The sequence below is a fragment of the Lissotriton vulgaris genome, chromosome 6, assembly GCF_964263255.1.
Source record: "Lissotriton vulgaris chromosome 6, aLisVul1.2, whole genome shotgun sequence".
Taxonomy (NCBI): Eukaryota; Metazoa; Chordata; class Amphibia; order Caudata; family Salamandridae; genus Lissotriton; species Lissotriton vulgaris.
Window position 1 is genome coordinate 1,608,180,779 of NC_141694.1, and position 26,575 is coordinate 1,608,207,353.

Below are 26,575 nucleotides of genomic sequence, written 5' to 3' on the forward strand. Positions count from 1 at the left end.
GGATGGGGACCAGTCGGGCGTGCTTCCAGGAATCAAGGAAAATACCTGCCCGAAAGGACTCGTTCCAGATCTCATTAAGAATTGGGTTAAGAAGAGGGGCCAGAGATTTATATTGTTTGGCCGGCCAGGGGTCTGTAGGTGACCCTGATCTGCATTTTGATAATTCTGTCAAAGAGCATTCAAGAGTGATTTCCGCAAAGTTGGAGAAGACAGGGGCGGAGTCTAAGTTGACTGAGCAGTTATCAGTGGAACCTAGGGAGTTGTTGTGTGGGAAGGAGTCATATATGGTGGCAATTTTGTCCTCAAAGTAGTCCGAGAGGAGGTTGCAAAGAGATTGGGACACTGGTGATTGTCGTTTGAGGGCCATAGGATCGGTAAAAGCTCTAACAGTATTAAAAATTTCCCTTGAGGAGCCTTGTGCCCGGTTAATTTTCTCCTCCAAGTATGTTCTCTTGTGGTCGATTACCCTCTTCCTATAATCTTTAAGGGCTGATTTGTAATTAAGTTTACTGTCAGGAGAGTATGATTGTCTCCAACGTCTCTCCAAGATTTTACAGGCTGATTTGCATTTGCGCAAATCATCAGAGTACCAAGGTGCAGAGGGGGCACGGAAGGTTTTAATGGGTTTAATAGGAGCAATTATATTTATAGCAGAAGAGATTCTGTTATTAAAATCAATTAGCCTAGAATCTAGGTCGGAGGTTTCTATTGGGACGGCCGAGGTGAGATGGGCTGCTATGCTATCAAGGGTAATTTTACTCCAGTTGCGGCCTACTGTTTTGGCCGGGAGGCTAGGTCTGTCCTGGTGATGTAGACGGATGGAAAAAGGAATGAAGAAATGATCCGACCAGATCACTGGAAAGGGTTCACTGATGCAGATATCTGCCAAGTTGGAACAGATCAGGTCAAGGGCATGTCCGGCCTTATTGGTCGGATTAGAGACTAATTGATTTAGACCACCATCAGAGAGGGTGGACAAAACGTTTAAATTGGTGTGATTGTGAACATTATCCACATGGAGGTTAAAATCTCCAAGCAAGGTGAAGTTTGCGTAGCGGGAGCTCGCCTGAAGAACATAGTCTAAGAGTGCAGAGAGATGGATAGGTTTGCATTTGGGAGGACGATAGACCAATAGACCTGAGCAGGTAATGTTGGCCGCCAATTTAATACAAAATGGTAATGCCTCGGTGGAATCTATTTGGGCATAAGGGAAGGAAGAGATAGACCATTGTGATCGATAGATTATGGCAACACCTCCACCTGGATTAGAACTCTGTCTATTGACGCACAGTATGTTATAATCCGGAGGGACAGCTAAGCTCAGGGCAGGATTGGATTCATCCCCCAGCCAGGTCTCAGTTAAAAAAAGGAGATCCCATTTGTTATCTTCCAAGGTTTGCGCTATATCTAAGGAATTTTTAACTAGAGAGGGCAGTTGATTAAGCCCGCTTTAATATTAATGGTGTTACTTATAGGGGAGTGTCGGATAGGTCGCTGTTGAATGGGGCATTGTTTCGGCCAACCTACCAGCGAGTCTACCGACATCCCTCCCTCACAAGACCTCTGCGACAAACTCAGCATCTTTTTCCACCACAAAATCAAGAGCATCTACGACAACTTCGACGAAGACAACCAACACACTGAACCCTCACCAACCACCCCGACACCCGGAAACCAGCGATTAATGACTGGACAGCCCTCACCACCGAAGACACACTGAAGACAATGAAGTCAATCCACTCAGGGGCCGCCACGGACCCATGCCCCCACCACATCTTCAACAGAGCCGCCAACACCATCGCACCCATGCTCCGCGAAACCATCAACCGCTCCCTGGCGACCGCGTCGTTCCCCGACGACTGGAAACACGCAGAGGTCAACCCCCTCCTAAAGAAACCCTCAGCGGACCCCACCGACCTCAAAAACTACAGACCCATCTCCCTGCTCCCGTTCCCAGCGAAAGTCATCGAGAAAGCCATCAACAGCCAACTCACCACATTCATTGAAGAACACAACATCCTCGACTCCTCCCAATCCGGATTCAGAATAAAACACAGTACGAAAACCGCCCTCCTCGCCGCAACAGATGACATCCGCACCTTACTGGACAAAGGAGAAACAGTAGCCCTCATCCTCCTCGACCTATCAGCGGCGTTCGACACAGTCTCCCACTGCACCCTAATACGCAGACTCTACGATGCAGGAATCCAGGACAATGCCCTCGACTGGATCTGCTCCTTCCTCTCCGGCAGGATGCAGCGGGTCAGACTCCCCCCTTTCCTCTCGGACCCCACACCTACCACCTGCGGAGTCCCCCAGGGCTCCTCCCTCAGCCGGACGCTCTTCAACGTCTGCATGGCTCCACTTGCCCCCATCGTCAGAACCTACGGACTCAACATCGTGTCATATGCAGACGACACCCAGCTCATCCTCTCCCTATCCAACGAGCCCAACACCGCCAGACGCAACTTTCGAGAAGGCATGGAAGCCGTTGCCAAATGGATGAAAAACAGCTGCCTACAACTAAACACCAACAAAATAGAAGTACTCAGCCCAAACCCCGATGCCTGGAGCAACATCTGGTGGCCCACCGCCCTCGGAAACCCGCCAACCCCCACAGACCATGCACGCAAACTGGGAATCATCCTGGACTCCGAGCTCAAAATGGACCGTCAGATCAACTCTGTCTCATCTTCCTGCTTTCACACCCTCCGCCTCCTTCGTAAGACCTTCAAATGGATCCCCCTCGAACACCGAAAGACAGTCACTCACGCCCTGGTCACCAGCAGACTCGACTACGGCAAAGCACTCTACGCCGGAATAAACAAAAACCTCGTCCGCAAGCTACAGAACATCAAGAACGCCGCCGCAAGACTTGTCCTCAACCTGCCAAAACACTGCCACATCTCCCAGCACCTGCGCACACTCCACTGGCTCCCCGTCGAGGCGAGAATCACCTTTAAGATGCTCACCCACGCACACAAGGCCCTCCACGGCACCGGACCAGCATACCTGAACAGCCGACTCAAATTCCACGCACCCCAAAGGACCCTACAATCAGCCCAGCTTTCCTACGCCGTGGTCCCCCGCACCAGAAAGACCAGATCGGGAGGCCGCTCCTTCTCCTTCCTCGCGGCCAAAGCATGGAACGCCCTTCCGCTCCACCTCAGACAGACATCACTCCCCATTTTCGCAAGAAACCTCAAAACCTGGCTCTTCGACAGACCCCCTCCTTGATGGAATGGAACCTGCACCCCCCCCACCCACCCCACCCCTAGCGCCTTGAGACCCTTATGGGTGAGTAGTCGCGCTTTAACAAACTCCTGATTGATTGATTGATTGATTGATTGATTGTTTCAAGAGGTTACATGCTCTCTTTCCAAGGTAGCAGCGAGTATAGGGGTGAGTGTAGGAGATGGAATCGGAAGGTATAATGTGCGTGAAGTTGCAGTGATTAGGGTTGAGATTCAATAAGAACTCCCTACCGTAGGAAATGGGGATGGTGTTGGTGCCAAGAGGATCGCCGGCCATCTAGGCCGCGCCATGGTCATGGACGGGCGCAGATGGGCAGGACTCTGGCGCGACTCCGGCGCAGGTCCGGTGCGTTCGCTGATTGCGTCTGCTGCGCGGAGGCATGCCCTTCCCTTTTTACAATCGAGTGCCTGAGAAGGCTTCCCCAATCTAAGATGGGCGCGAAAATTAATCCGCCCGCCCAGGACACCGCTAACTCAGCGCCAGAGTCGGCTGAAGTTGGTCAGGGTCATTGGGGACGGAGGTAACGCTTTTTAAATCAAGCGGGGAGCGAGGGGGATATAACCACCGTTTATTAGTCAAGCAGGAGAGATCACATAAGATGAAAATACAATTTTTAAGCTTCGTAGTCAAGCAAAATACAAGTGATGTTAAAAAGCTGAATTAATGCAGCAGATAAAAGCGTGCCAAAAATAACATAGCATCAAAGCAAAATAGTACAGCAACCTCCCAGCTTCTGCCTCAGGAGGGGATAGAACACACAGCGAGTTAGAGAGCCTGTCCTAAGGTGTCCTTTTATACTGGCCAATCGAGTGCCTGCAAAGGCTTCCCCAATCTAAGATGGCCGCGAAAATTATTCCGCCCGCCCAGGACACCGCTAACTCAGCGCCAGAGTCGGCTGAAGTTGGTCAGGGTCATTGGGGACGGAGGTAACGCTTTTTAAATAAAGCGGGGAGCGAGGGTATATAACCACCGCTTATTAGTCAAGCGGGGGTGATCACATAAGATGAAAATACAATTTTTAAACTTCGTAGTCAAGCGAAATACAAGTGATGTTAAAAAGCTGAATTAATGCAGCAGATAAAAGCGTGCCAAAAATAACAGTTCAAGTTCAAGTTCGGTAATTTGTATAGCGCACTACTCACCCAGAGGGTCTCAAGGCGCTTGGGGAGGGGGTTCATTATTTGTCGAATAGCCAGGTTTTAAGTTCTTTTCTGAAGGAGATGTGGTTCTGAGTAAGGCGAAGGTGAGTAGGGAGTGAGTTCCAGGTCTTGGCAGCAAGGAAGGAGAAGGATCTGCCACCCATGGTGGATTTTCGGATGCGCAGGACTGCGGCGTGTAGAAGGACAGTCGAGTGTTGAGGCATTCAGGTCCAAGATTGTAGAGGGCCTTGTGTGCGTGGGTGAGAAGGCGGAAAGTAATTCTTTTGTTGACGGGAAGCCAGTGGAGGTCTTTTAGGTGACCGGTGATGTGGTCTTGGCGAGGGATGTCTAATATGAGTCTCGCTGATGCGTTTTGGATGCGTTGGAGTTTTTTCTGTAATTTTGCTGTGATTCCGGCGTATAGTGTGTTACCATAATCCAGTCGACTCGTCACCAGTGCGTGGGTGACAGTCTTTCTTGTCTCGAGGGGGATCCAGCGGAAGATCTTTTTGAGAATGCGAAGTACGTTGAAGCAGGAGGATGAGACTGCGTTGACTTGTCTGGACATCGAGAGAGAGGAGTCTAGGATGAAGCCAAGGCTGCGCGCATGGTCTGTGGGTGTGGGTGCTGTGCCAAGAGCGGATGGCCATCAAGAGTCGTCCCAGGCAGACGGGGAAGATCCTAGGATGAGCACCTCCGTTTTTGTCTGAGTTGAGTTTGAGGCGGCTATGTTTCATCCATTCGGCTACTTCTTTCATGCCTTCGTGGAGATTGGTTTTGGCAGTGTTGGGGTCTTTGCTGAGGGAGAGGATTAGCTGGGTGTCGTCGGCGTAAGAGATGATGTTGAGGTTGTGTTGACGAGCGATGGAAGCGAGTGGACTCATGTAAACGTTGAAGAGGGTGGGACTGAGTGAAGATCCTTGAGGTACACCACAGATGACTTCAGTGGCCTCTGAGTTGAATGGGGGAAGTCGGACTCTTTGAGTTCTCCCGGCAAGGAATGAGATGATCCAGTCCAAGGCTTTTCCTTGTATGCCGAAGTAACATCGGCATACCGAGCAACATCGGCATACAGGCTGAGGTCTGGTGCCAGACCCTGGAACCACACCTGATGCACTCTCAACTTACTATCTTAAGGGTTTTCAATTTTCATTTTGATCATTCATCGTACAAAGACTCAGGGCCTCATTTAGATCTCAGCAGACCGGTTACTCAATCACAACGGCAGCAGACATTACATACAACGAAATATAAATCCCATTATATCCTATAGGTTTTATATTTCAGTGGACAGAATATCTGTCACTGTTGTGATGGAGAAACCCTTCCGCCAAGATCTAAATCAGGTCATCTGCCTCTTTACTCAAACTTATGTTCAATTTTGGGTTTGGCCAGCAGGTAAAATCTCCTACTCACTCTGCAGGCCACACTTTGGATGAGATTTTTACCAACCATTGTGTCTTGGCTATCAAGGACGTTCAGCTCATTAACTGGGGAGATCATCCAGTGATTCCTTTTAAAGTCCTCTTTCCCCGCTTTACATCTGGGATGGGATCGGCCCCCCATCTAAAATCTGACATCGAAAAGCTTGGAACAGGCCCTTAAAACACCTATAGCCAGACAGGATAGCTTTTTTGTGTATACTATGGAAGGCTTCCAAGCCTCGGTCACTGCAGCTTTAGACATGGTAGTGCCTCTTAAAGTTAAGCGAAAGCAAGCTACTTAAAGTCTTAAAGTTAAGACTGCCACCAGATGCAAGCCCTCTGCTCCTTAGTTTTCCGTAGAACGTAATCCCCTTAGGCTAACCCAGGCCTTAGGGAAAAAGAGAAACAGACCACTGAGAAGTTGTTCAAGGTAGTGAAGGAGTCGTTCAATCCAACCTCTCAGTGGTCGTTCAATTCCTCTCAAACATTTTGTGACAAAGTAGCACTCTAATTTTCAGATACAATTCTTAACATTGTTTCGGACTTTAATGTAGCTTTGGCAAATTATCCCCTCTTTGACTATCTTGTCACCTGCCCTCCAGATAATCTCCTCTCTGTATTCTCCCCTATCTCCATCTAGCAAAACAAGGATGTATTGCTGAGCTTAAAATCAGGTTCTCCTTCTGATCCGTCTATGCACAAAACACTACAGCTAGATACAGACTTTATTGCTAATTTTCTGCAGAAGGTGTTTAATCTTATGCTTCAATCTAGTATATTCCCCCCTGCCTTAAAGGAAGCTGTTGTCATTCCGCTTCTCAAGAAACCTAACGTGGATCCTGATTATATGAAAATTCTTCACCTTATCTCTCTGTTGCCGGCTTCTGCTAAGATCCTAGAAAAGTTTATCAACCAAGAACTGGTGAAATTTATTGATACCCATTGACCCATCTCAAAATGGATTTTGGACTGGCCATAGCACTGAGACTGCCATTATTGTGGTGGCAGACAGTATTCGCTGCCAGGTCGATCAGGGCAGGGGCACTATCTTGGTAATGCTTGATCTGTCTGCAGAATTCAATACCATGTCGCCCATATGGATGATTCAATGTCTGCAGCAAGCTGAGGTTAGTAGGGTCACCCTACAGCTTCTCCACTCTTTTTTTATCTATTGGGTGCAACCTGTCAGCTGTGGTGGCATCAAGACACAGGCTTGGTTGGTTTCTCTGTTGCTTGGTTGTGGGGTGGGGTGGATGCACATGATTGGTTGAATCCTCAATTGCTTGTATTTTGTATCTCCGATTCGGTATTTACCAAATCGGTAAATACCGATTCAGTAATTCCCATTCATTCCTATGGACCTCCAGGCCCATAGGAATGAATGGGAATTACGAATCGGTATTTACTGATCCAGTAAATACAGAATCGGTAAATACCTAATCGGAGATTCCGATTTTTACCGATTCAGTACATTTTACCGAATTATTTGCTACATCCCATTTATCGATTCTAAAATACCGAATCAGTAAAATTCGGTATTTTAGAATTGGTAAAATATGATTACCTACATCTGGCCCTATGTCATTAGAAACACCCCCTAGTGTTGGCTTTAAAACATTTTGTGGAGACTAGCCCCTCAGTGAAAGGAAGACCCTTGGGGGGCTTGGTGACATGGATACGGATTTCCTTGGAAATCAAAACCATCCAACTAAATGTACCATCTCGAGACATACTGAGATTAAAATTAATCTCAAGGGATGGAGATGTTTTATTTTTATTTAATATCTATAATAGACCAAGCCCTGTTCATTGTGAATCAGCAGTAATTGGCCAGCTCGAATCCTTTTAAGACACACTAGGATACAAACCAAGTGTAATAATTGGAGGTGACTTCAATTGTAATTTCGAACCTGTACTGGGTTTTGGCAATTTACTCGAGGATGAAGATATGGCAAATAATATTCCTGTTGTAGAGAGTGATAAGGAGGTGAAGTGCACAGTACCAGTGGCCCAAATATTGAAGCTCATAATGGGACACAGCCTGAGAGCATGCAAAGGTAGTTTGCCCTCCGACCGACCAAATGCACACACAATTTGTAGAGGCAGATCTAGAACCAATATAGATAACATAATGGTGACACTAGGGTTCTGGATATATTTGCTTGACTTGAAAATTGATCCCAGAATGGAGAGTGATCATCACCCCTTATGGTTAACAATGGGCCATATGTAGGAGCCCTAATACCGGTCGGAAATGGCCGATTTCGGCCGTTTCGGACCAGTATTAGGGTTTTCAGATGTAGGGGGCTGAAAAATACAGAATCCGTATATTTACCGATTCGGTAAAATTACCGATTCGATAAATTACTGAATCGGTAAATATACTGATTCTGTAATTACAAATGTAGGTGGCACAGTTTACAGTGCCACAGGCCCTTAAGAGTCGGTATTCTACCACACAATCCTATTTGTGGTAAAATACCGAATTCAGGTGTGCTTGCACATCTGTGCATGCACACCTGTGCAATGTGACACACAGACATGCCCTTAGGGCATGTATGTGTGCCACATTGCACACAAGCCTGTACTTGGGGTGCTAGAGGGTGTCAAAGTGACACCCCCTGCACCCTTGCAGGATTCGGTATTTACAGATTCTGTAAATACAGAATCTGTATTTTCCATTGATTCCTATGGGCTTCAAAGCCCATAGGAATCAATGGGAAATACAGATTATGTATTTACAGAATCGGTAAATACCGAATTTTACAGATTCGGTAATTCAGATTTTAAAATTACCTACATCTGTCCTCTTCCCATTTACAGACTCTTAAATACCGAATCGGTAAAATTCGGTATTTAAGAGTCTGTAAATGGGAATTACATACATCTAGTCCAATATCACCAAAGTGTTTTCTTCCACTTCAAAATGGCAACAAGGAAAATTAGCACCACAGAAGATGAAATTATATTAAGTAATAATAGCTGAGTTGTAAAGTGGCCGTACATTCTAGGGAACATTAAAGCCATGACTAGTATTTTGCAGATACTATTACACCATTCTTAGAACAATCCGTAGATAAAATCCAGATGTTGGACTTGCATGCCGCGTTGGTAAATGCTTTAAGCCCGGTGTTAAGCAAAATACCAAAAGAGGGGAATGCAGGAATTAATCATACAAATAATTTTGGAAATCCCTGGTACAATAAGAATTGCCGGGCAGCTAAGACAGAACTATTTCAGGCAGTCAAAAGTAATAGTGTAACTGCAATAACGGTAACAAGACATAATTATAAGCAGACCCTGGAAAAAGCAAAGAAATCATGGGACGATGAGATTTAGTCAGGTCTAATCTGTGCGGCCAAAGCTAAGGATCAGGCAGGTTTCTGGAACCTGATAGCTAATGGGAATAGAACAGGAAGGACACAAAGATTTATTCCTTGATTAAAATACGTGGGTAGCACATTTTTCTGGTCTCTATTCGGAAACTAATGGTGAGCATTTCGTGGTAACAAAAGATATGGAGAACATCGCTAAGGCAGCCAAACTGCACTTTAGCCTAGAACAAACTCTATTAGTAATGGAGTCAGTTAAATCAGGCAAAGCACCAGGACCAGAGAAAATTCCTGGCGATCTTTTAAAACATGACATTGGAGTCTGGGGACCGTATGTAAATTGCCTTTGTAATGCGATAGCTGATTTGCACCAAGACCAGACACATGGAAGGAGGCAGAAATAGTTACAATTTTTAAAAAGGGCAATCGGCATGATCCGGCAAATTATCGCCCCATTAGTCTGATTGATATCACACACAAAAAAATCGATAGGCACATTTTAAGTAGATTAACAGTATGGATTGAAGAGGTTGAACTACTCTCGAAATACCAAGCTGGGTTCAGTAAAAAAACTAGCACAATTGATCAAGTTATTAGATTTATGTGTATATGCTGAAAATACATAAACATAAGGAAAGGAAGTTTATATATTGCCTTCGTAGATTTAAAGGCTGCATTCGATTTGGTACCCAGGAACTTGCTATCGGTCACCTTGAAAGACCTGGGGGTGCCATTCGAATTGCTTGTCCAAATAATTAGGCTCCACGAGGGAAATTACGCTAAAGTGAGATGGGAGTCGAGGGGAAATTTACCGAGGAAATACCAGTAAGACGGGGAGTACGTCAAGGGTGCGTATTGACGCCTTCCTTGTTCTCCCTGTCTGTAAACGACATCCCTCAATATTTGGAAGATTGCAAAAATGATTCACCTAGGTTGGGATGCAAAGTAATACCAGTGTTACTTTTCGCTGCTGACACTATTTTAATCTTGCAAACCCCTAGGGGGGCTTCAAAATCTAATAAACTCTTTCAAGTTGTATTGCAGCAAGAAGGGCCTTGAATTAAATTCCAGCAAGACTAAATATATGTCTATCAATCCACATAGATCTTTTAAAAATAACTTAGAGTTAAATCACCAGAGACTAGAGTATGTACAAAGTTTTAATTATTTAGGAATCACACTAGACACAAAACTGACCTGGAAGTCACAACTGGAAAACAATAGAACAACTATGCTCCAAAACTCTACTCCCATTTTTAAAAAGCATGGGGGGAGTATTTCAAGGTCAGTGTCACCTGTCAAAGAGGTTTTTAAATTTAAGGCCCAATCAGCCACTCTATATGGAGCTGAAATGGGGGCCTCACAGCAAATGGAACTTTGAATAGGGAGAAAATAACTTCTTTCGGAAATTATTAACCCTCCCATGCAGGACACCCCTGATTTCAGTTGTTATGGATTTAAATTTTAAGCGAACAGACAATCACTCTTTATTACGCCCCCTTTTATTTTGGGTGAGGATATGGTCAACATTGGAGCTATCATACTATAAAGAAGGTCTTCAGGAGGTTATGAACATTAATCAAACTAAGGCTATTCCATGGCTCCAACATGTGTCAACATGGCTGGAAAAGATAGGGTTACTTCAATTTTGGCAGGAGCCTTCTGAGTTGACCATGGCATGCAGCAAGCTAGTAAAATCATCCTCTGGGCTTACATTAATGACAATTTTCTATATGATTCTATTCTGGGTTCCTTAACATCAACATTCCTTCAATTTAAAGATATAGCTCAGTTTGAACCATTTCTAGATGTGGTACGACCCCAATTAGCGAAATCTTTGTTTCTGAAATTCAGATATGGGGTCTTTCAAACAAATGCCAACAAATCTAGAAGGGGTAGTAATCGTGATGATAAAAACTATGAACAGTGCATGTTATGCACAAATGAGGTCAAGGAAGATGACTTACACATACTATTCTTTTGCCCTCAATATGACATCCCGAAGAGAAAATGGATCAAAACTCTCTGCAAAAATTTGAACGTTAGACATTGCAGAGAGGCTGAGCGCATATTGAGGACAGATACCACACAATTGGTGGTTTTTGGTGTAAGCAGATTTCTATTTAATGTGAATATTATAAGAGCTAAAAATGCTCTGAAATTGTAATAGCCAAGTATGTATCATCGCAGTATATATCTTATATACCTTTGTACTTTGCACTTTAAAAGATTGTGATAACCCAGTGATGAACTTTTTTTATGTCCATATTTGGTGGAGATTTCAGATAACTTGGAAAATTGATTGTTCTAATTGTAAGGATGGCGACCGATGGATTTTAATAAGTGTTATCTCGCCTAGTATTTTAAGCTCCTAACATTTTTGCTGTATTTATCAAAGCTATTTAGCTTTTTTAAATTGTATAATTAAAACGGACCATGTAGATGTGTAGCTGTGTTTAAATGCCCCACCAAGTAAGGAAAGGAAAAGGAAAGCAGAAGCCAGGTAGCAACTTGCAGAAGGACCAGACGTGGCCACAGAGCGCAGTCGCATTGAGCCTGTAGAAACACCACAGCCATCGTGAGGCCAGGAGATCTTGGACATATTTACTACATTAAAGTTTTTCAAGTACCCAGTGGCTGGTGAAGAGGCCTCATGATGTACGAGGTTGTCAGACTGGTCTCACTGGCATGACTAGGTCAGCAGTAAAAGAAACTAAAATTTCAACAACAAAATGATATTGTACTTTCTGTTGTATTCCGCTGCACCTCGAAGTTTCAATTATGGAGCAGATAATTATATTAAAATCAAACCGCTACTTTCAGGTATTCAAAAAAAAAAAAGCTTTTTTTTCAGTTTTCCGATTTCTGGTGGAGAACTTTGAAAGTTTTACCTCCAGCAAAAGCGATTCTCTCGAGCGTAACCGATGTGTCAATCATCGAATTGTGTGCTGTGGCTGAGGGAGAAGGCTGTTTGTGTTCTATGGGACGTTACGTTAAATTGTAAAGAAACCACGGCTAAATTGATATCTTCAAACAAGTGGGTTTAATTTAACATCTACGCTGGAGGCATTTTATTCTGGATACAAAAACGTCTTATTACCTTACCTACTGTTTTTAAGTGAAGGTAGAAAAAAGTAAAGCAGTGAATGCTAGGTGAGATTTGTGAAATGAGGACTCTCGTAACTGAAGGGCTTGATAATTTTATTAAAAAATAGTTTCCACAATTTATTTTCCATTTCGTATATGTAAATTCTGCTTACACTTTCTGATGACATACACCTGGGGGAAATTAGACATTCCAGATATAACAGGACTGCAGAAGATCACAAAGTGAAACAAATGGACTGAGTGGCGCAAAAACTGCCATGGTGAATTTTTTTGGTCACGGTTGTGGTTTTCCCATGGGCGGTGCATGCAGCCTATTCCATGTTTTACGTTTAGAGTGTGGAATAGAAATGAAGTGGTGGCTTTACTGAAGGTAAAAACCACTAACTATATCAATTTCTGACCTCCTTTCCCTGTGCAAATTCATCCAAGTGTACATGGGGCCTCATTTATGAAAAGTGACGCATCGCTGCGTGAAAACAGCGATGCGTCACTTTTCACTGCGCACTCCTTGCGACACCAATGATGCGTCATATTTAATGTATGACGCATCATGTCGCAAGGACTTACAGATACGTCAGTATTTCTGACGCATCTGTAAGCGCAAAAGTGACGCATTGCTGGAGTGTGTCACAAAAGTGACGCAACTCCAGCAATGCGTCCTTTCACATGGGGAAAGCCCCATGTGAAAGGGCTTGCGTCAGTCTTACGCCTGCTTGAGGCAGGCGCAAGATTTTGATGCAACAGCATCCTAAAAGTGACGCAGTGAAATCTCATAGATTTCACTGCGTCACTATTACGAGGCTTTTTTGCGGGGGAACGCCCCATCTGCATACATTATACCTGACGCAGGTATAATGTGGATCAGGGGTTTAAAAAGTGACGCATCTACCTAGATGCGTCACTTTTTAAATATGGCGCAACAAGGCGCATTTTGTACGCCGCTGGTGCGTCACAAAAAGTGTCACACCACCGGCGCAAAACTGACGCAAGGCCTCATAAATAAGGGCCATGGAGCGGGAGTGTGCGCAATTTTCTCTTCACCACAACTTGGCGAAAACGCTGTTGGCTACTTTACTTTAGCACGCGCCCCAGAATAAGCCCCTAAGAGAGATTTTCAACTAGTTCGTCTCCATAGTAACCGAGAGCTTTAACTACAAGACCTCGCCTTCATTCTTACTCTATGCCCGTCCAATAGCCTTAAGGACAAGTTTACAGCAACCAAAAATAAATCACCTCGACAGCTAAAATGATACCCTGAACACAGCACATGCAGGGGGGAGTCGTCAAGTGACATTCTGAAGTTCAGTACATTCACGCAGTACTTTACTTCACTTCTGCCTGAACATTAGTTTAGGAGGTGCTAGTTTCAAAGTAATACTTCCAGTACCTCAGACAGCATGACATATTGCCCTCTCCTGCCCATGGTGATGCTCAGAAGGTCGTAGACCGCAGAAGCATTCTGAAGGCTGACAGCTCGATCCTCTTTCTGGTCTGGAGCTCGACTGATTACTGCATCTCGATTCGCCTACAAACAAACATGCAAAATACAAGATGAGAGAAGTATCTCCAGGGATTGTATAAAATATTACCAGTTATGTCCAAATGACCCACCTCCAAGAACGTTCAATTATCATATATGTTCTATAAAACAGAGTGCATTAAATAGTGCATTAAGCTATTCCATTAGCATTAGGAAACCATCATTGACAAAGTCAATAGAACGGTGTTGAGAGTCAACCATTTGTTTTGCCAATGTTTGCATTTTTTGTACAACAAAAAAACTTTATACAAAAAGCACTCTTAGGTAGCCTTTTGTGCGTGCACACACATGCACATTCGAGCAACATGAAATGTTTTTTTCTTATAAAGTCTTAAAGGCCATCCAAGATAGCTACCCATACACGTACATGCGTAGGCCCTCATTTCATTCCTTTTTTTTTTACATCTAAATATAACAAGCATTTGCAATGCAATAGGTCTCGCATTAGGAAAGTTTGAGCTATTAGTATTGTAAATGACACATTTTTTATTTATGTTTTGTTTTTGAAAATAGCGAAATTAATAGCTTTGTAATTACCATGCCAATAGTTCTAACTTTCGCAAATGTGACACCTATAGCATTTGTAATGCAAAATGTGTTGTATTTACGTGAGTTACATGTATTGATATTACAAATAACAATGGCTTTTAATTTTTTTTCAATAATTAATACTTAAATAAAAGTTATTGTAATTTATAATGGCAATAGCTTAAAGTTTTGTAAATAACTTTTGTGAAGATTATGTTCAGTGTATTTTATTGTGACGAAAATCCAAGAACAGAAGTGAAATATTAACATCTTTTTGTTACATTTGTAATAAAGCTTGAAACATTGAGAGAACATATTTGAACCAGGTGTTGTTGAATGGTTGCACAGATTGATGCTGTGGAGGCGCTGAGTGGTGTTGTGATGGCGAACGAGTGATGCTGTGGACTTCAGTGATGATGTGGTAGCACATAGTGATGTTGTGGTGCCCCTGAGTGATGCTGTGGTGGTGGGGAGTGATGCAGTATGCTATGCTATGTTTTGTTTTGCTATCCTATGTTTTTTTTGTTATGCTATGCTGTTTTGCTATCCTATGCTTTGATTTGTTATGTTATGCTATGCTGTGTTTTGTTATGCTATGCTATGTTTTGTTATGCTATGCTATGTTTTGCTATGCTATGCTTTGTTATCCTATGCTATGTTTTGTTATGCTATGCTATGTTTTGTTGTGCTTTATTATGCTATGTTTTGTATTGCTATGCTATGTTTTGTTGTGTTTGGTATGCTTTGTTTTGCTATGCTATTATATGTTTTGTTTTGCTATGCTATGTTTTATTGTGTTTTGTTAGCCTCATCGATGCTTGAGATATTCTTCTCCTGTGCTGGGCCATAATAGAACTGGGTGTGGTCATGACGAGCTCAGCGCGTCATGAGCACACGAGCACCGTGCCTCATGATGAGCTGAGCTCGTCATGAGCATCGAAGGGGTTAAGCTATGCTATGTTTTATTGTGTTTTGCTATGTTGAGTTATGCTATGTGTTGTGTTTTGTTATGCTGTGTCTTGTTATGTTTTGTTATGCTATGCTATCTTTTGTTTTGCTATCCTATGATTTGTTTTGTTATGCTATGCTATGTTTTGTTATGCTATGCTATGTTTTGTTGTGTTTTGTTAAGCTATGCTATGTTTTGTTGTGTTTTGCTATGTTTTGTTGTGTTTTGCTATGCTATGTTTTGTTATGCTATGCTATTTTTTGTTGTATTTTATTATGCTATGCTTTGTTTTGCTATGCTATGTTTTGTAATGCTATGTTTTGTTATGCTATGCTTTGTTATGCTATGTTTTGTTATGCTATGCTAAGCTTTGTTTTGTTATGCTATGCTATATTGTGTTTTGTTATGCTATGCTATGTTTTGTTGTGTTTTGTTATGCTATGCTATGTTTTGCTATGCTTTGCAATGGTATGTTTTGTTATGTATGCTGTTTTGTTGTGTTTTGTTATGCTATGCTATGTTTTGTTATGCTGTTTTGTTATGCTATGCTTCTTTTGTTATGTTATGCTATGTTTTGTTATGTTATGCTAAGTTTTGTTCTGCTATGTTTTGTTGTGCTTTTTTATGCTATGCTATGTTTTGTTCTACTATGCTATGTTTTGTTTTGCTATGCTTTGTTATGTTATGCTATGCTTTGTTTTGCTATGCTATGTTTTGTAATGCTATGTTTGGTTATGCTATGCTTTGTTATGCTATGTTTTGTTATGCTATGCTAAGCTTTGTTTTGTTATGCTATGCTATGTTGTGTTTTGTTATGCTATGCTATGTTTTGTTGTGTTTTGTTATGCTATGCTATGTTTTGCTATGCTTTGCAATGCTATGTTTTGTTATGTATGCTGTTTTGTTGTGTTTTGTTATGCTATGCTATGTTTTGTTATGCTGTTTTGTTATGCTATGCTTTGTTTTGTTCTGTTATGCTATGTTTTGTTATGTTATGCTATGTTTTGTTCTGCTATGTTTTGTTGTGCTTTGCTATTTTATGCTATGTTTTGTTCTACTATGCTATGTTTTGTTTTGCTATGCTTTGTTATGTTATGCTATGCTTTGTTTTGTTATGCTATGCTTTGTTATGCTATGCTATGTTTTTTGTGTTTTGTTATGCTATGCTATGCTTTGTTGTGTTGTACTATGCTATGTTTTGTTTTGTTATGCTATGTTTTGTTTTGCTACCCTATGCTTTGTTTTGTTGTGCTATGCTATGTTTTGTTATGCTATGCTGGAGAGGGTGTGTGAATGTGTGTGAGGGTGAGTGATGGTGGGTGAGGGGGTGTGAGGGTGAGGGTGTGTGAGGGTGAGGGAGTGTGAGGGTGGGGGTGTGAGAATCAAGCCCTCGCCGCAATTCCGCGCATCCATAGATCCACTATAGGAGGAAGATCCTTCTCCTACTTAGCGGCCAAGACTTGGAATTCTCTCCCCACTCACCTCCGTCTTACACAGAACCACCTCTCCTTCAGAAAACAGCTAAAAACCTGGTAATGCACCGATCATTCCCTCAAGCGCCTTGAGACCCTCTGGGTGAGTAGTGCGCTATACAAATTCCTGAACTTGAACTTGAACTTGAACTAGGGTGAGGGTGAGAGGGTGTGAGGGTGAGGGGTGTGAGGGTGATGTGGTGTGAGGGTGTGAGGTTGAGGGTGTGTGAGGGTGAGGGTGTGTGGGGGTGAGGGGGTGTGAGGGTGTGTGACGGTGAGGGTGTGTGAGGGTGAGAGGGTGTGTGAGGGTGTGTGTGAGGGTGAGGGGGTGAGGGGGTGTGAGGGTGAGGGGGTGTGAGGGTGAGGGGGTGTGAGGGTGAGGGTGTGTGAGGGTGAGAGGGTGTGTGAGGGGGGTGTGAAAGTGTGAGGGGGTGTGAGAGTGAGGGGGTGTGAAGGTGAGGGTGTGAGGTTGAGGGGGTGTGAGGGTGAGGGGGTGTGAGGGTGAGGGGGTGTGAGGGTGAGGGGGTATGAGGGTGAGGGGGTATGAGGGTGAGGGTGTGTGAGGCTGAGAGTGTGTGAGGGTGAGTGAGGGTGTGTGAGGGTGAGGATGAGGGTGTGTGTGTGATTGGTTGTGAGAGTGAGGGTGTGTGAGGAGGTGGGTGAGGGGGTGAGGGTGTGTGGGGGGGTGAGGGGGTGAGGGGGAGTGAAGGTGAGAGGGTTGTGAGGGTGAAGGGTGAGGGTGAGTGATGTGTGCGAGGGTGGTTGAGGGTGTATGGGTGAGTGAGGGTGTGTGAGGGTGTGTGAGGGTAAGAGGGTTTGAGGGTGTGTGAGGGTGAGGAGGTGTGAGTCCGAGGGTCCGAAGTAAATGGTGTCCGAAGTAAATGGTGGCAGGGCAGACATCATAAGACAGAGAGAAGACACTGCGTTTGTGACTGCGTTGGTCAGTTTCAGAATCAGGAGGGGCAGAGTCAGCACAGTCTGCGAGGGATCAACGTGTCTAGAGGCAAAGCATAGCGGATGTAGCATTGCAGCTAGCAAGTCGAGTGTTTTCAAGCTGAGTGTCCCTAGAGAGATGGCAACACAGCAACAGCATTTGAGGAGCAAGGCTACTGTAAACAAGCATGGTAGGCTTTCACTTCCGTCCAGAAAAAAAAACGAGAAAGGTGCAGAGAACGGCGAACAAAACACGGCTTCCCCGTGAAATGGATGCCAAAAAAGACAAGTTCTCTGCATTGCTGTGACGGGGGTGCGGGGGAGCGGGAGCGCATTCTTTTGAAGTCTGATACCAAGGCTCTGACAAATGGTGGTGTGCGATGTGCACGCAGGGGGGCGGGGGAGCGGCTGCCTTTGAAGTCTGATGCCGAAGCACAGACAAATGGTGGTGTGTGATGTGGCTGGCTCTGTGCACGTGCATAGCTCACTTGAACTGTACGCGATCCGCAGGCTAGGTAGACTTTTCTTTTTCGCTTACTATAATCTCGCCTATTTATCCCTGCCGGATATAATAGGCGAAACCTAAAAATGAGCCCTATTCATGTGAACACGTTTTGGAAGGTGCACCAATTCACGCACACAGTGGGTGATCTTTGAATAGTTCCATAACAGTGAAAAGCATTCAAAGATGGCTTCTGAGGTAGCGTAAATTACATTTTATTTGTAGGGGTGCATTATAATAACACGTGTAGAGCGCACCCCATATAATCTTTTGTTGTATTAACATGAAGTGTTAGAAATGTGAAATGTATTAACATAAAAAGTGATGTGTTTAGATCATTGAACGTAACATGGAGAAATAATGTACAAAGTGAATGTAAGTAGCAGAAGACATTAGTGTGAAGAACTCGTGTTGTGCAACTGACAATTATTCATGTATTAAATGTGTTTATTAATCATATCATTTTACATGTAGGTAAATGCATTAATCGAATGCTTTATTTTTCCATGGAAATATGTGAAGCTCATAATCTGGTGCCTTATGTTAGCTGAATTTTGTAAGCCTTAAATTCAGTTCCCTGGAAACTCTGGCTTTAGAATTAACATGCTGAATTTCATGTGTGCTGTGGAATTCGTTCTTTGTCATGTTTTGTGTTGCAGGTGAAAGAAACGCTCTTGTTAGCTACAATAATGTCTTTGTTTTATTAGTCAGGAAAGGAGAAAAAAAGTTATATCGTGTGATTTGAATCATAAAGGAAGGTCGTTGCACTTCGCACAGGAGAAGGCCTAGGAACCAAGGACAAACTGTTGCCAGCAAAAGAACACTGTTGTCCCATGGAAACCTACCTTTAGGATTGTACCCAGAGCAGATGGCATCACCCGCAAGGAATCTTAGGAAGAATACCTGTAATAATGTAATGTTGGGAGTAGGGAAAGTGCCCACTTCTTCCTCTGCCTTCGGAGAGAGAGCATCTTAGAACAAACTCCCTCTTGGTAGCTTGATGCTGCATTGAGTGGAGAGACTTCTTAGGAAGATTCCACATCCTGACACCTTTTTATTCCTTTTCATGAAGATGCTTGAGTAGAGATGTCACGTTAGATTTACTGTAGGGAAAGATTAATGCTTTATACTCATCAACCCTCTATGCAGGAACATTTGGACTCATGCTTTCTGATCCTCTGCAGCCTATTTCTTGAATTAATTGTTTTGCTTATGTTATATCGCCTCAATTGGATACTCAGATCTGGCGTCATTCTAATTCCGATGTACTTTTATACTCTCGTCCTGAGGTGTCTTTACGTTCAGTTATTTTTGGCTTTGTAATAAATCACCTAACCTGACACAGTTATCTGTGTTTACTATGTGTCCAGAGGAACTTTGTTGAATTGTTTGGAAACAACAGTGAATTTTCTCCCCTCTATGCTTACATGCTGCTAAAAAGAACCATCGGATTGTAATTTTAGATTTATGTGCATGCATGCCTAGTCATGGGTGGCCATTTTAAATTGTTTGTTATTAAAGAATGAGGAAATATGCTTTGATGCAAACATATAAACGGAAGGGAGTGGCCTGGCAACAGGGTTAGAGGAGCTGATGGAACCTCAATAAAGTAAAATACAATGAATAAAGTAAAAGGTTATTTATTTATTATTTAAATAAAAGACATATTGGGTCTGTAGGCTATTGCAAATGTGCAATTTTGCAGGAGCAGAATGGTGTGTATATATGTTCACTGAAATAAACAAAGGCTAACGTAATGTATAGTAAGGTGAATAAGTCAGTGACAATGTTTTGAACTCAAAGTACCACAGAAATTCACCAGATATAATTAGCAGGGCTAACTATAATATGCGCCCCCACCATGCACTGCTTATGACCACACATGTTCCATCCCTGGTGACATGCTCTATGACATTGTTTATATCACTGATGACATCTCAAATGATTAATTTCTAGTTCAAAACGTTAATGTTATCGCTGACATAGTCCCCTAACTATAACATCACTTTAGTCTTTGTTTTTTCAGTGAATTTCCAGCGTTTAAAAAAAAAACTGATCTTTTTATCACACCTAACTATAACGTTACTTTAACCTTTGTTTTTTTCAGTGAATTTCTAGGTTTTTGTAACGAAAAGTAATATTTTCTTACCACACAAAGCCAACCACTCGCCGTGCATGGCCTTTGCCCATTCGTGGCCCGGGATTGGCAACAGGGCCTGGTGTGGAGCCAGGCCTGTGGCCAAATCCTCATCAGGCAACCATCCCCACGATCCACACAACCTTTGCCGTGTGCAGCATATGGTTAGCCTTTGGGTTACGGGGCCCCTCTGGGGCTAGATACAAAGAAAACAGGGGAGGGAGGCCTATTGAGGCCCTCGGGACCACATCCCCAGAGCCTTTTTTTATTAAAGGGAAGGGGGGCCTCCCAAGCTGTTTTTGACCAAGGAAACCCTGGGGTGCGCTATGCTCAATGTTGGGGGCCGCACGGGAGCCCCGGGGCCTTAACCAGCTCACTGCATGCTGTGGGAGCAGGCAATGCTCCCGCACCACAGGGAGCAGTTACTTATGCTGTTCCTCCTGGGTAGGAGCAATATCTTGGTATGTTTCCCAGTCCACATCAGTGCAGGCAGGGAAACAGATCAAAAGTCTGCTCCAAGCTGGTGTTAGTTGTTTTAAAGCTACCACCAGCTAGGAGAATACTTTATGTATCCTCCTGCGATGAGGGAGATTAAAAAATACTACTGTCAGGTGGGAGCAAACACAAGTGTCCCTGCCCATGCGGGCAGGGAAACTACTGTGTCCAGAGGGAGTGTTCCATTGGACACAGTACATGGGTGGGGTATGTGGTACCTGGGGCCAATAATGAATGAAAACTGTTTTCCTAACTATAACCTAGCTTTAACCTTTGGTTTTTTTCATTAAGTTTAACTGTTTTTTATCTTCTAATAAAAATGTGTTTCAAAGTGTAGTGTTAAGTGGGGTCTGGTAAAGTATGGTGGAGGACAGTTTCAGAGTGTAGTGTGGTAAAAACTCGTGCTGTACAGTGGAATACACTAGGGTGGAGAGGAATAGAATGGAGTGGTGTAGAGTGGCATACAGTGGATTGGTATAGAATGGAGAGGTGGAGTGGTGTACGCTGGAATAGCATATAACAGAGAGGCATACACTGGTGTGGCGTAAAGTGGAGCGGCGTAAAGTGGAGTGGCGTAAAGTGGAGTGGCATAAAGTTGAGTAGCATAAAGTGGAATGGTGTAGCATAGAGTGTAGTGGCATACAGTGGAGCGGTGCACAATACAAAAGTGTAGAGTTGAGTGTGGTGGAGTGGAGTGTTGTAAATTGGAGTGGCGTACAGTGTAGTATCATACAGTGAAATAGTGTACAGGGGATTGCCGTAGAGGGGAGTTGCATACAGTGGAATGGAGTAGAGTTGCACACTGTATAGTGGCATAGGCTGGTGTGACATACAGTGGAAAAGCGTAGAGTGGAGTGGCGTATAGTGCAGTGTAGTAGAGTGCAATAGCATGACGTGGAGTGGTGTAGACTATACTGTTGAACAGTGGAGTGGTGCCCAGTAGTGTAGAGTGGAATAGTGTTGAGTGAAGTGGGGTACACTGCAGTGAGGTAGAGTGCACTGGCATACAGTCTAATAGTGTGGTGTGGAGTGGTGTACAGTGGAGTGGTGTAGAGTGCAGTGTTGTAGAGTGGAACACCATAGAGTTTACTGGCATAGATTGCAATGGCATTCAGTGCAGTAGAGTAGAGTGACGTAGAGTGGAATTGCACTGACTGTAGTGGCGTACAGTGGAGAGGCATACAGTGGACTACAGTAGAGTGGGGTAGACTGGAGTGGAGTACAGTGGAGTGGCGTACACTCAAATAGCATATAGTGGAGTGGCATACACTGGTATGGTGTAAAATGGAGTGGTGTAAAGTGGAGTGGCATACAGTGGAATAGCATAGAGTGTAGTGGTATACAGTGGAGTGGTGTACAATACAAAAGTGTAGAGTTGAGTGTGGTGGAGTGGAGTGTTGTAAACTGGAGTGACGTACAGTGTAGTAGCGTACAGTGGATTGATGTAGAGGGGAGTGGCATACAGTGAAAAAGCGAGGAGTGGAGTGCAGTAGAGTGTAGCAGTGATGAGTGGAGAGGCATACAGTGGAAATAGGATAGAATGGAGTGGGGTAGACTAGAGTGGCGTACAGTGGAGTGGCATACACTAGAGTGCCGTGGAGAGGCGTACGCTGGAATAGCATATAGCAGAGTGGCATACACTGGTGTGGCGTAAAGTGGAGTGGCGTAAAGTGGAGTGGCATACAGTGTAGTGGAATAGCATAGAATGTAGTGGCATACAGTGTAGCAGTGTACAATACAAAAGTGTAGAGTTGAGTGTGGTGGAGTGGAGTGTTGTAAATTGGAGTGGCGTATAGTGCAGTATCATACAGTGAAATAGTGTATATGGGATCAATGTAGAGGGGAGTGGCATACATTGGAAAAGCATAGAGTGGAGTTGCATATTGTGTAGTGGCATAAGCTGGCGTGACCTACAGTGGAAAAGCATAGGGTGGAGTGGCGTATAGTGCAGTGTAGTAGAGTGGAATAGAATGAAGTGGAGTGGTGTAAACTTGAGTAGCGTAGAGTGGAATAGTGTACAGTGGAGTTTCATACAGTAAAATAGCATAGAGTGGATTGGTGTAAGGAGGAGTGGCCTACAGAGCAGTAGTTTACAGTATTGTGGTGTACAGTGTAGTGGTTTAGAATGGAGAGGCATAGTGTGGAATAGCATAGAGTATAGTGTAGTAGAGTAGATTAGTGAGGCGTGGAGTTGTTAACAACTTCGTGGCATACAGGGCATTACCATACAGCAGAAACGTGCAAAGTCTAGTGGCATAAAGTGTAGTTACCTACAATGAAAGAGCATATAGCGGATTTGCGTAGAGTGGAGTGGTGTAGTGGAGTAGACTGGAGAGGCGTAGTGGACTGCCATAGAGTGGAGTGGAGTGGTGTAGAGTGTGGTTGCGTACAGTGGAATAGTGGACAGTAGAGTGGTGTGGACTGGTGTGGCGTAGACTGGAGTGGGGTGCAGAAGAGGGGTGTACAGTGGAATAGCATACAGTTGAGTGGTGTAGAGTGGACCGTGGTAGAGTACAGTGGCATAAAGACTGTGATCAAGGCTGCAGGGCAGCCGAAACACATCAGGGTAATATGCCAATAAAGTCTGTTGTTTTAACTCTCATGTAAGCATTATCTACCTTGGTGATATGAGGGAAAGAAGGAAGGATTACGGACAGGGGCGTCTCCTCCTCTAAGGCAGGGAGCGTCGCCTCACTGCTCTTTGTGCAGGAAAAATAAAATGATAACATTATTATAATTTTATTTTTTGCAGGTTTGGGAGATGTGTTAGGGTGGGGCAGGGATGAAGGCACAGAGTAGGAGTGGTTTGCCCACTCCAAGTGTGCATGAATGTGTGACCGGCCCTCTTGGGCTGGCCAAATAGTCATGGGCACTTTGCATGTTCCCCGCCAGGCTGCATTAGACAGCCTGGTGTGGAACATGCCCAGGCCCCCTCTGAGCGCTGATCCACAGTGCTCAGACAAATCACAACGCTGCATTGCAGCACTGTGACTGGCTATAGAGAGCCTGGGTGCTTCCTGGTTCCGGACTTGACGAGAAGCAGAGAAGAGACGCAGCAGGCAGAAGAGGTAAGTGTTCTATTAAATTATTATTTTGTCCCCATACCCCCCACCCTGACCCTCAATCCTTGTCAGTCACTACTGATTATGGACATTGCTGAGTCCGTGCAGTGACAAGGCGCCCTTTGATTTAGAGCAGAGTGGCGGCCAGCAAAATAAGGAAATATATATATTTGAAGAACTATGAAAGTATTATAATGCACTATTTATATTCTTTATGCGTTTCTTAGACTCGTGAATTATGAAATTATGTATTTTAGCTGAATATGTTTAAAATTCCATTGTACTTATTTTTTTTAATGTTTTTTTAGCTATTTATTTACATCATGATGTACTTTTACGAGCATACTATCATGAGTCTGTTGTCTGTGTTTATTGACACATAGCATGAGCCTAATTGTTCTCAGGTGTGAGTATCAATTTTTTTCACTATTTAAATGAGTTACACAAAGTAGTGCGTCATGTGATGAAGACTGAGTTGCTTCGGTCGAAACGCGTCATGCTGGGCACTGGCCAGGACTGACTGGTTGCTGTGTATTCTGCATTTAATAAAGCACTGCATTTTCAACTTTTCCATTGAGTGGTCCGTACCTGTTTTGCACCAGTGGAAGGTGGTGGCGAGCCAGGATTTGATAATATATACTTCAGTACACTTTGCATCTACCCGCCCCCCCCACTGAGGAGACTTCGGGACATGGAACCAAATTCTTTATTTTCCACCATCTGCCATGACGCGTTTCAGCCAAGCCGGGCCTTGATCACATATATATGTATTCACTGAAAAAAACAAAGGTTACAGGGAAGTTATAGTTAGGCAATGGAATTTTTAAAAAACCTTAGAAATTGACGGAAAAAAATCCAAAGGCACTTGACTTAGCCAGGGATCACGTGTACATATATATGTCGTAATTTCTCTAGCTGTAAGGAGTTTGCTGTTTACATTACGGACCATGTCTGCGAGGTCTGATTTGACGACGTGCCCGCTGCTTTGGTGAGCGGCAGCTGTTCGCAGGCAGTTGGAAGGAATTGCTTTGCTGCCGCCCCTCCTTCAAGGGAGCAAATTATTGTGGGACGCAACGGAGAAACTTGCCAAAGAATCGCGGGGGTCCGGTCGAGTCGGAGGACCCGACGAAGCACCGTGAAACCAGGTGAGCAGTTGTTACACAAGCTATGAAGGGAAGCGGGAGAGCCCGGCAATCAAAGAAAATATCCTCTCGTATAGCATTTGAGGACGCCGGCAGTTCTCGTACAGAAGTAATTATACAGATTAAAGAAAGATGTCGGCAACAGAGATGAAGGAGAGAGAAGAAGCAGCTTTAGCTGTGTATGGTGATAGCAAGCAAGTTGCGAAAAAAGGAACTAAAGGTGTGGGAGGCACGATAAACAACGACAAAGTTTCTGATGTTATGGCCAGATTAAAACGCCTAGAGAAATTAAAGCGCGGAGAACTTTCCAAGTGGTGGGAAGCTAAATCCCTTCAAAGATATCTAGAGGTTAAAAGAATACCGCGCGGCCTGCGAATATTAATAGCTCCTACTTACGAAAACCCCAACCCGAACATGCTGGGTGAGTGGGCTGAGAATAACCAACAATCTTCGCGCAAAATGCTCGCAATATTAATAAAATACGCAGATATAGACTGCATCAAAATGATAGAAGAAATCAACCAAATCACGGAAATGTTGGAAAAAGAAGCGGAACAAGAACTTATTTCAAAATTTAAAAAAGATATGGTTGAACGGCTGCGTAAATTGGAAATCTCAATTAAAGAGAGAAAAGCAGAGAAATTCATGTGCGATAAAGGAGACTACAAGAGAGGACAAATATATACTTTTGCATAAAAAATTGAAAATGTCCGCAGATTGAAGATGAATCAAGAAATGCAAAACGAGAGTGTAGACCAATCTGGTGTAAGTAGCCTCCAGAGCTCAGAAGTGGAAACATCAGCAGACGAAAGAGCAAGTGTGATTAGAGGCAAGAAAATTCCTTTAGTAATAGAGGAATTTGTTTTTTTACAGGACAAACGGAGATTCAATCTCTGTCCAAGAACAGTGACAAACTATGCAGGTCCCGGAAGAGGCAAAGGAAACAGAGGCGGAAGGGGGCAAGGCAATGGCAACGGAGAAGGGAAGAGCAAGAAGAAATAAACATTGATATGGAAAATACCAACCAAAGGGACATAATCAATTTAACATCTATTGAATTGTCTGAGAAAGAACAAAATATTTTGCAACTAGGACTATCATACTGTCCACATCTTGAATTTGATTAGGTATCAACAAGAATCGACACATTTAAATATACACGGATGTTAAAGCTGAAAAAACATTTTGCACTTAATCCAACTAGATACAAAGCTCCAATTGTACAAAGAAGTGACATTGAACAAAGAGAACCAAGTAATCTTCAAGTACATGATATGGACTTATTGGTAGAACTTGAACAAATGAGTCCAGTTGACTGTACGAATGGTATTAATCCAGTGAATGAATTGGGTTTGATTGAAAATATTGCAACAGAACAGGGAATCCCCATCAATGAAAGTGTTGCAACTAATTTCAGACCGTGCCCAAAATGTGTTCCTATAACTATGAAAGATTCAGTAGATTTGTTCAATGAATTAGTTGTTAATGATTTGAAGAATTTGGAGAAATGTACTGGTGCACAATACAAACAAGCATTGGAAATGCAATAGGTCTCGC

At 43.5% G+C, this 26,575-nt stretch overlaps 1 protein-coding gene across 1 annotated transcript in view; it reads right to left on the bottom strand.

Moving 5' to 3' along the window:
* The window catches only part of TTC7A (tetratricopeptide repeat domain 7A), a 1,603,679-nt gene that overhangs the window by 1,070,857 nt on the left and 506,247 nt on the right, over nucleotides 1–26,575 (bottom strand). Inside the window, exon 9 of the mRNA XM_086927774.1 lies at nucleotides 13,646–13,783. Coding sequence (XP_086783900.1) covers nucleotides 13,646–13,783 — 138 coding nt within the window. The remainder of the gene's footprint in view (nucleotides 1–13,645; nucleotides 13,784–26,575) is intronic.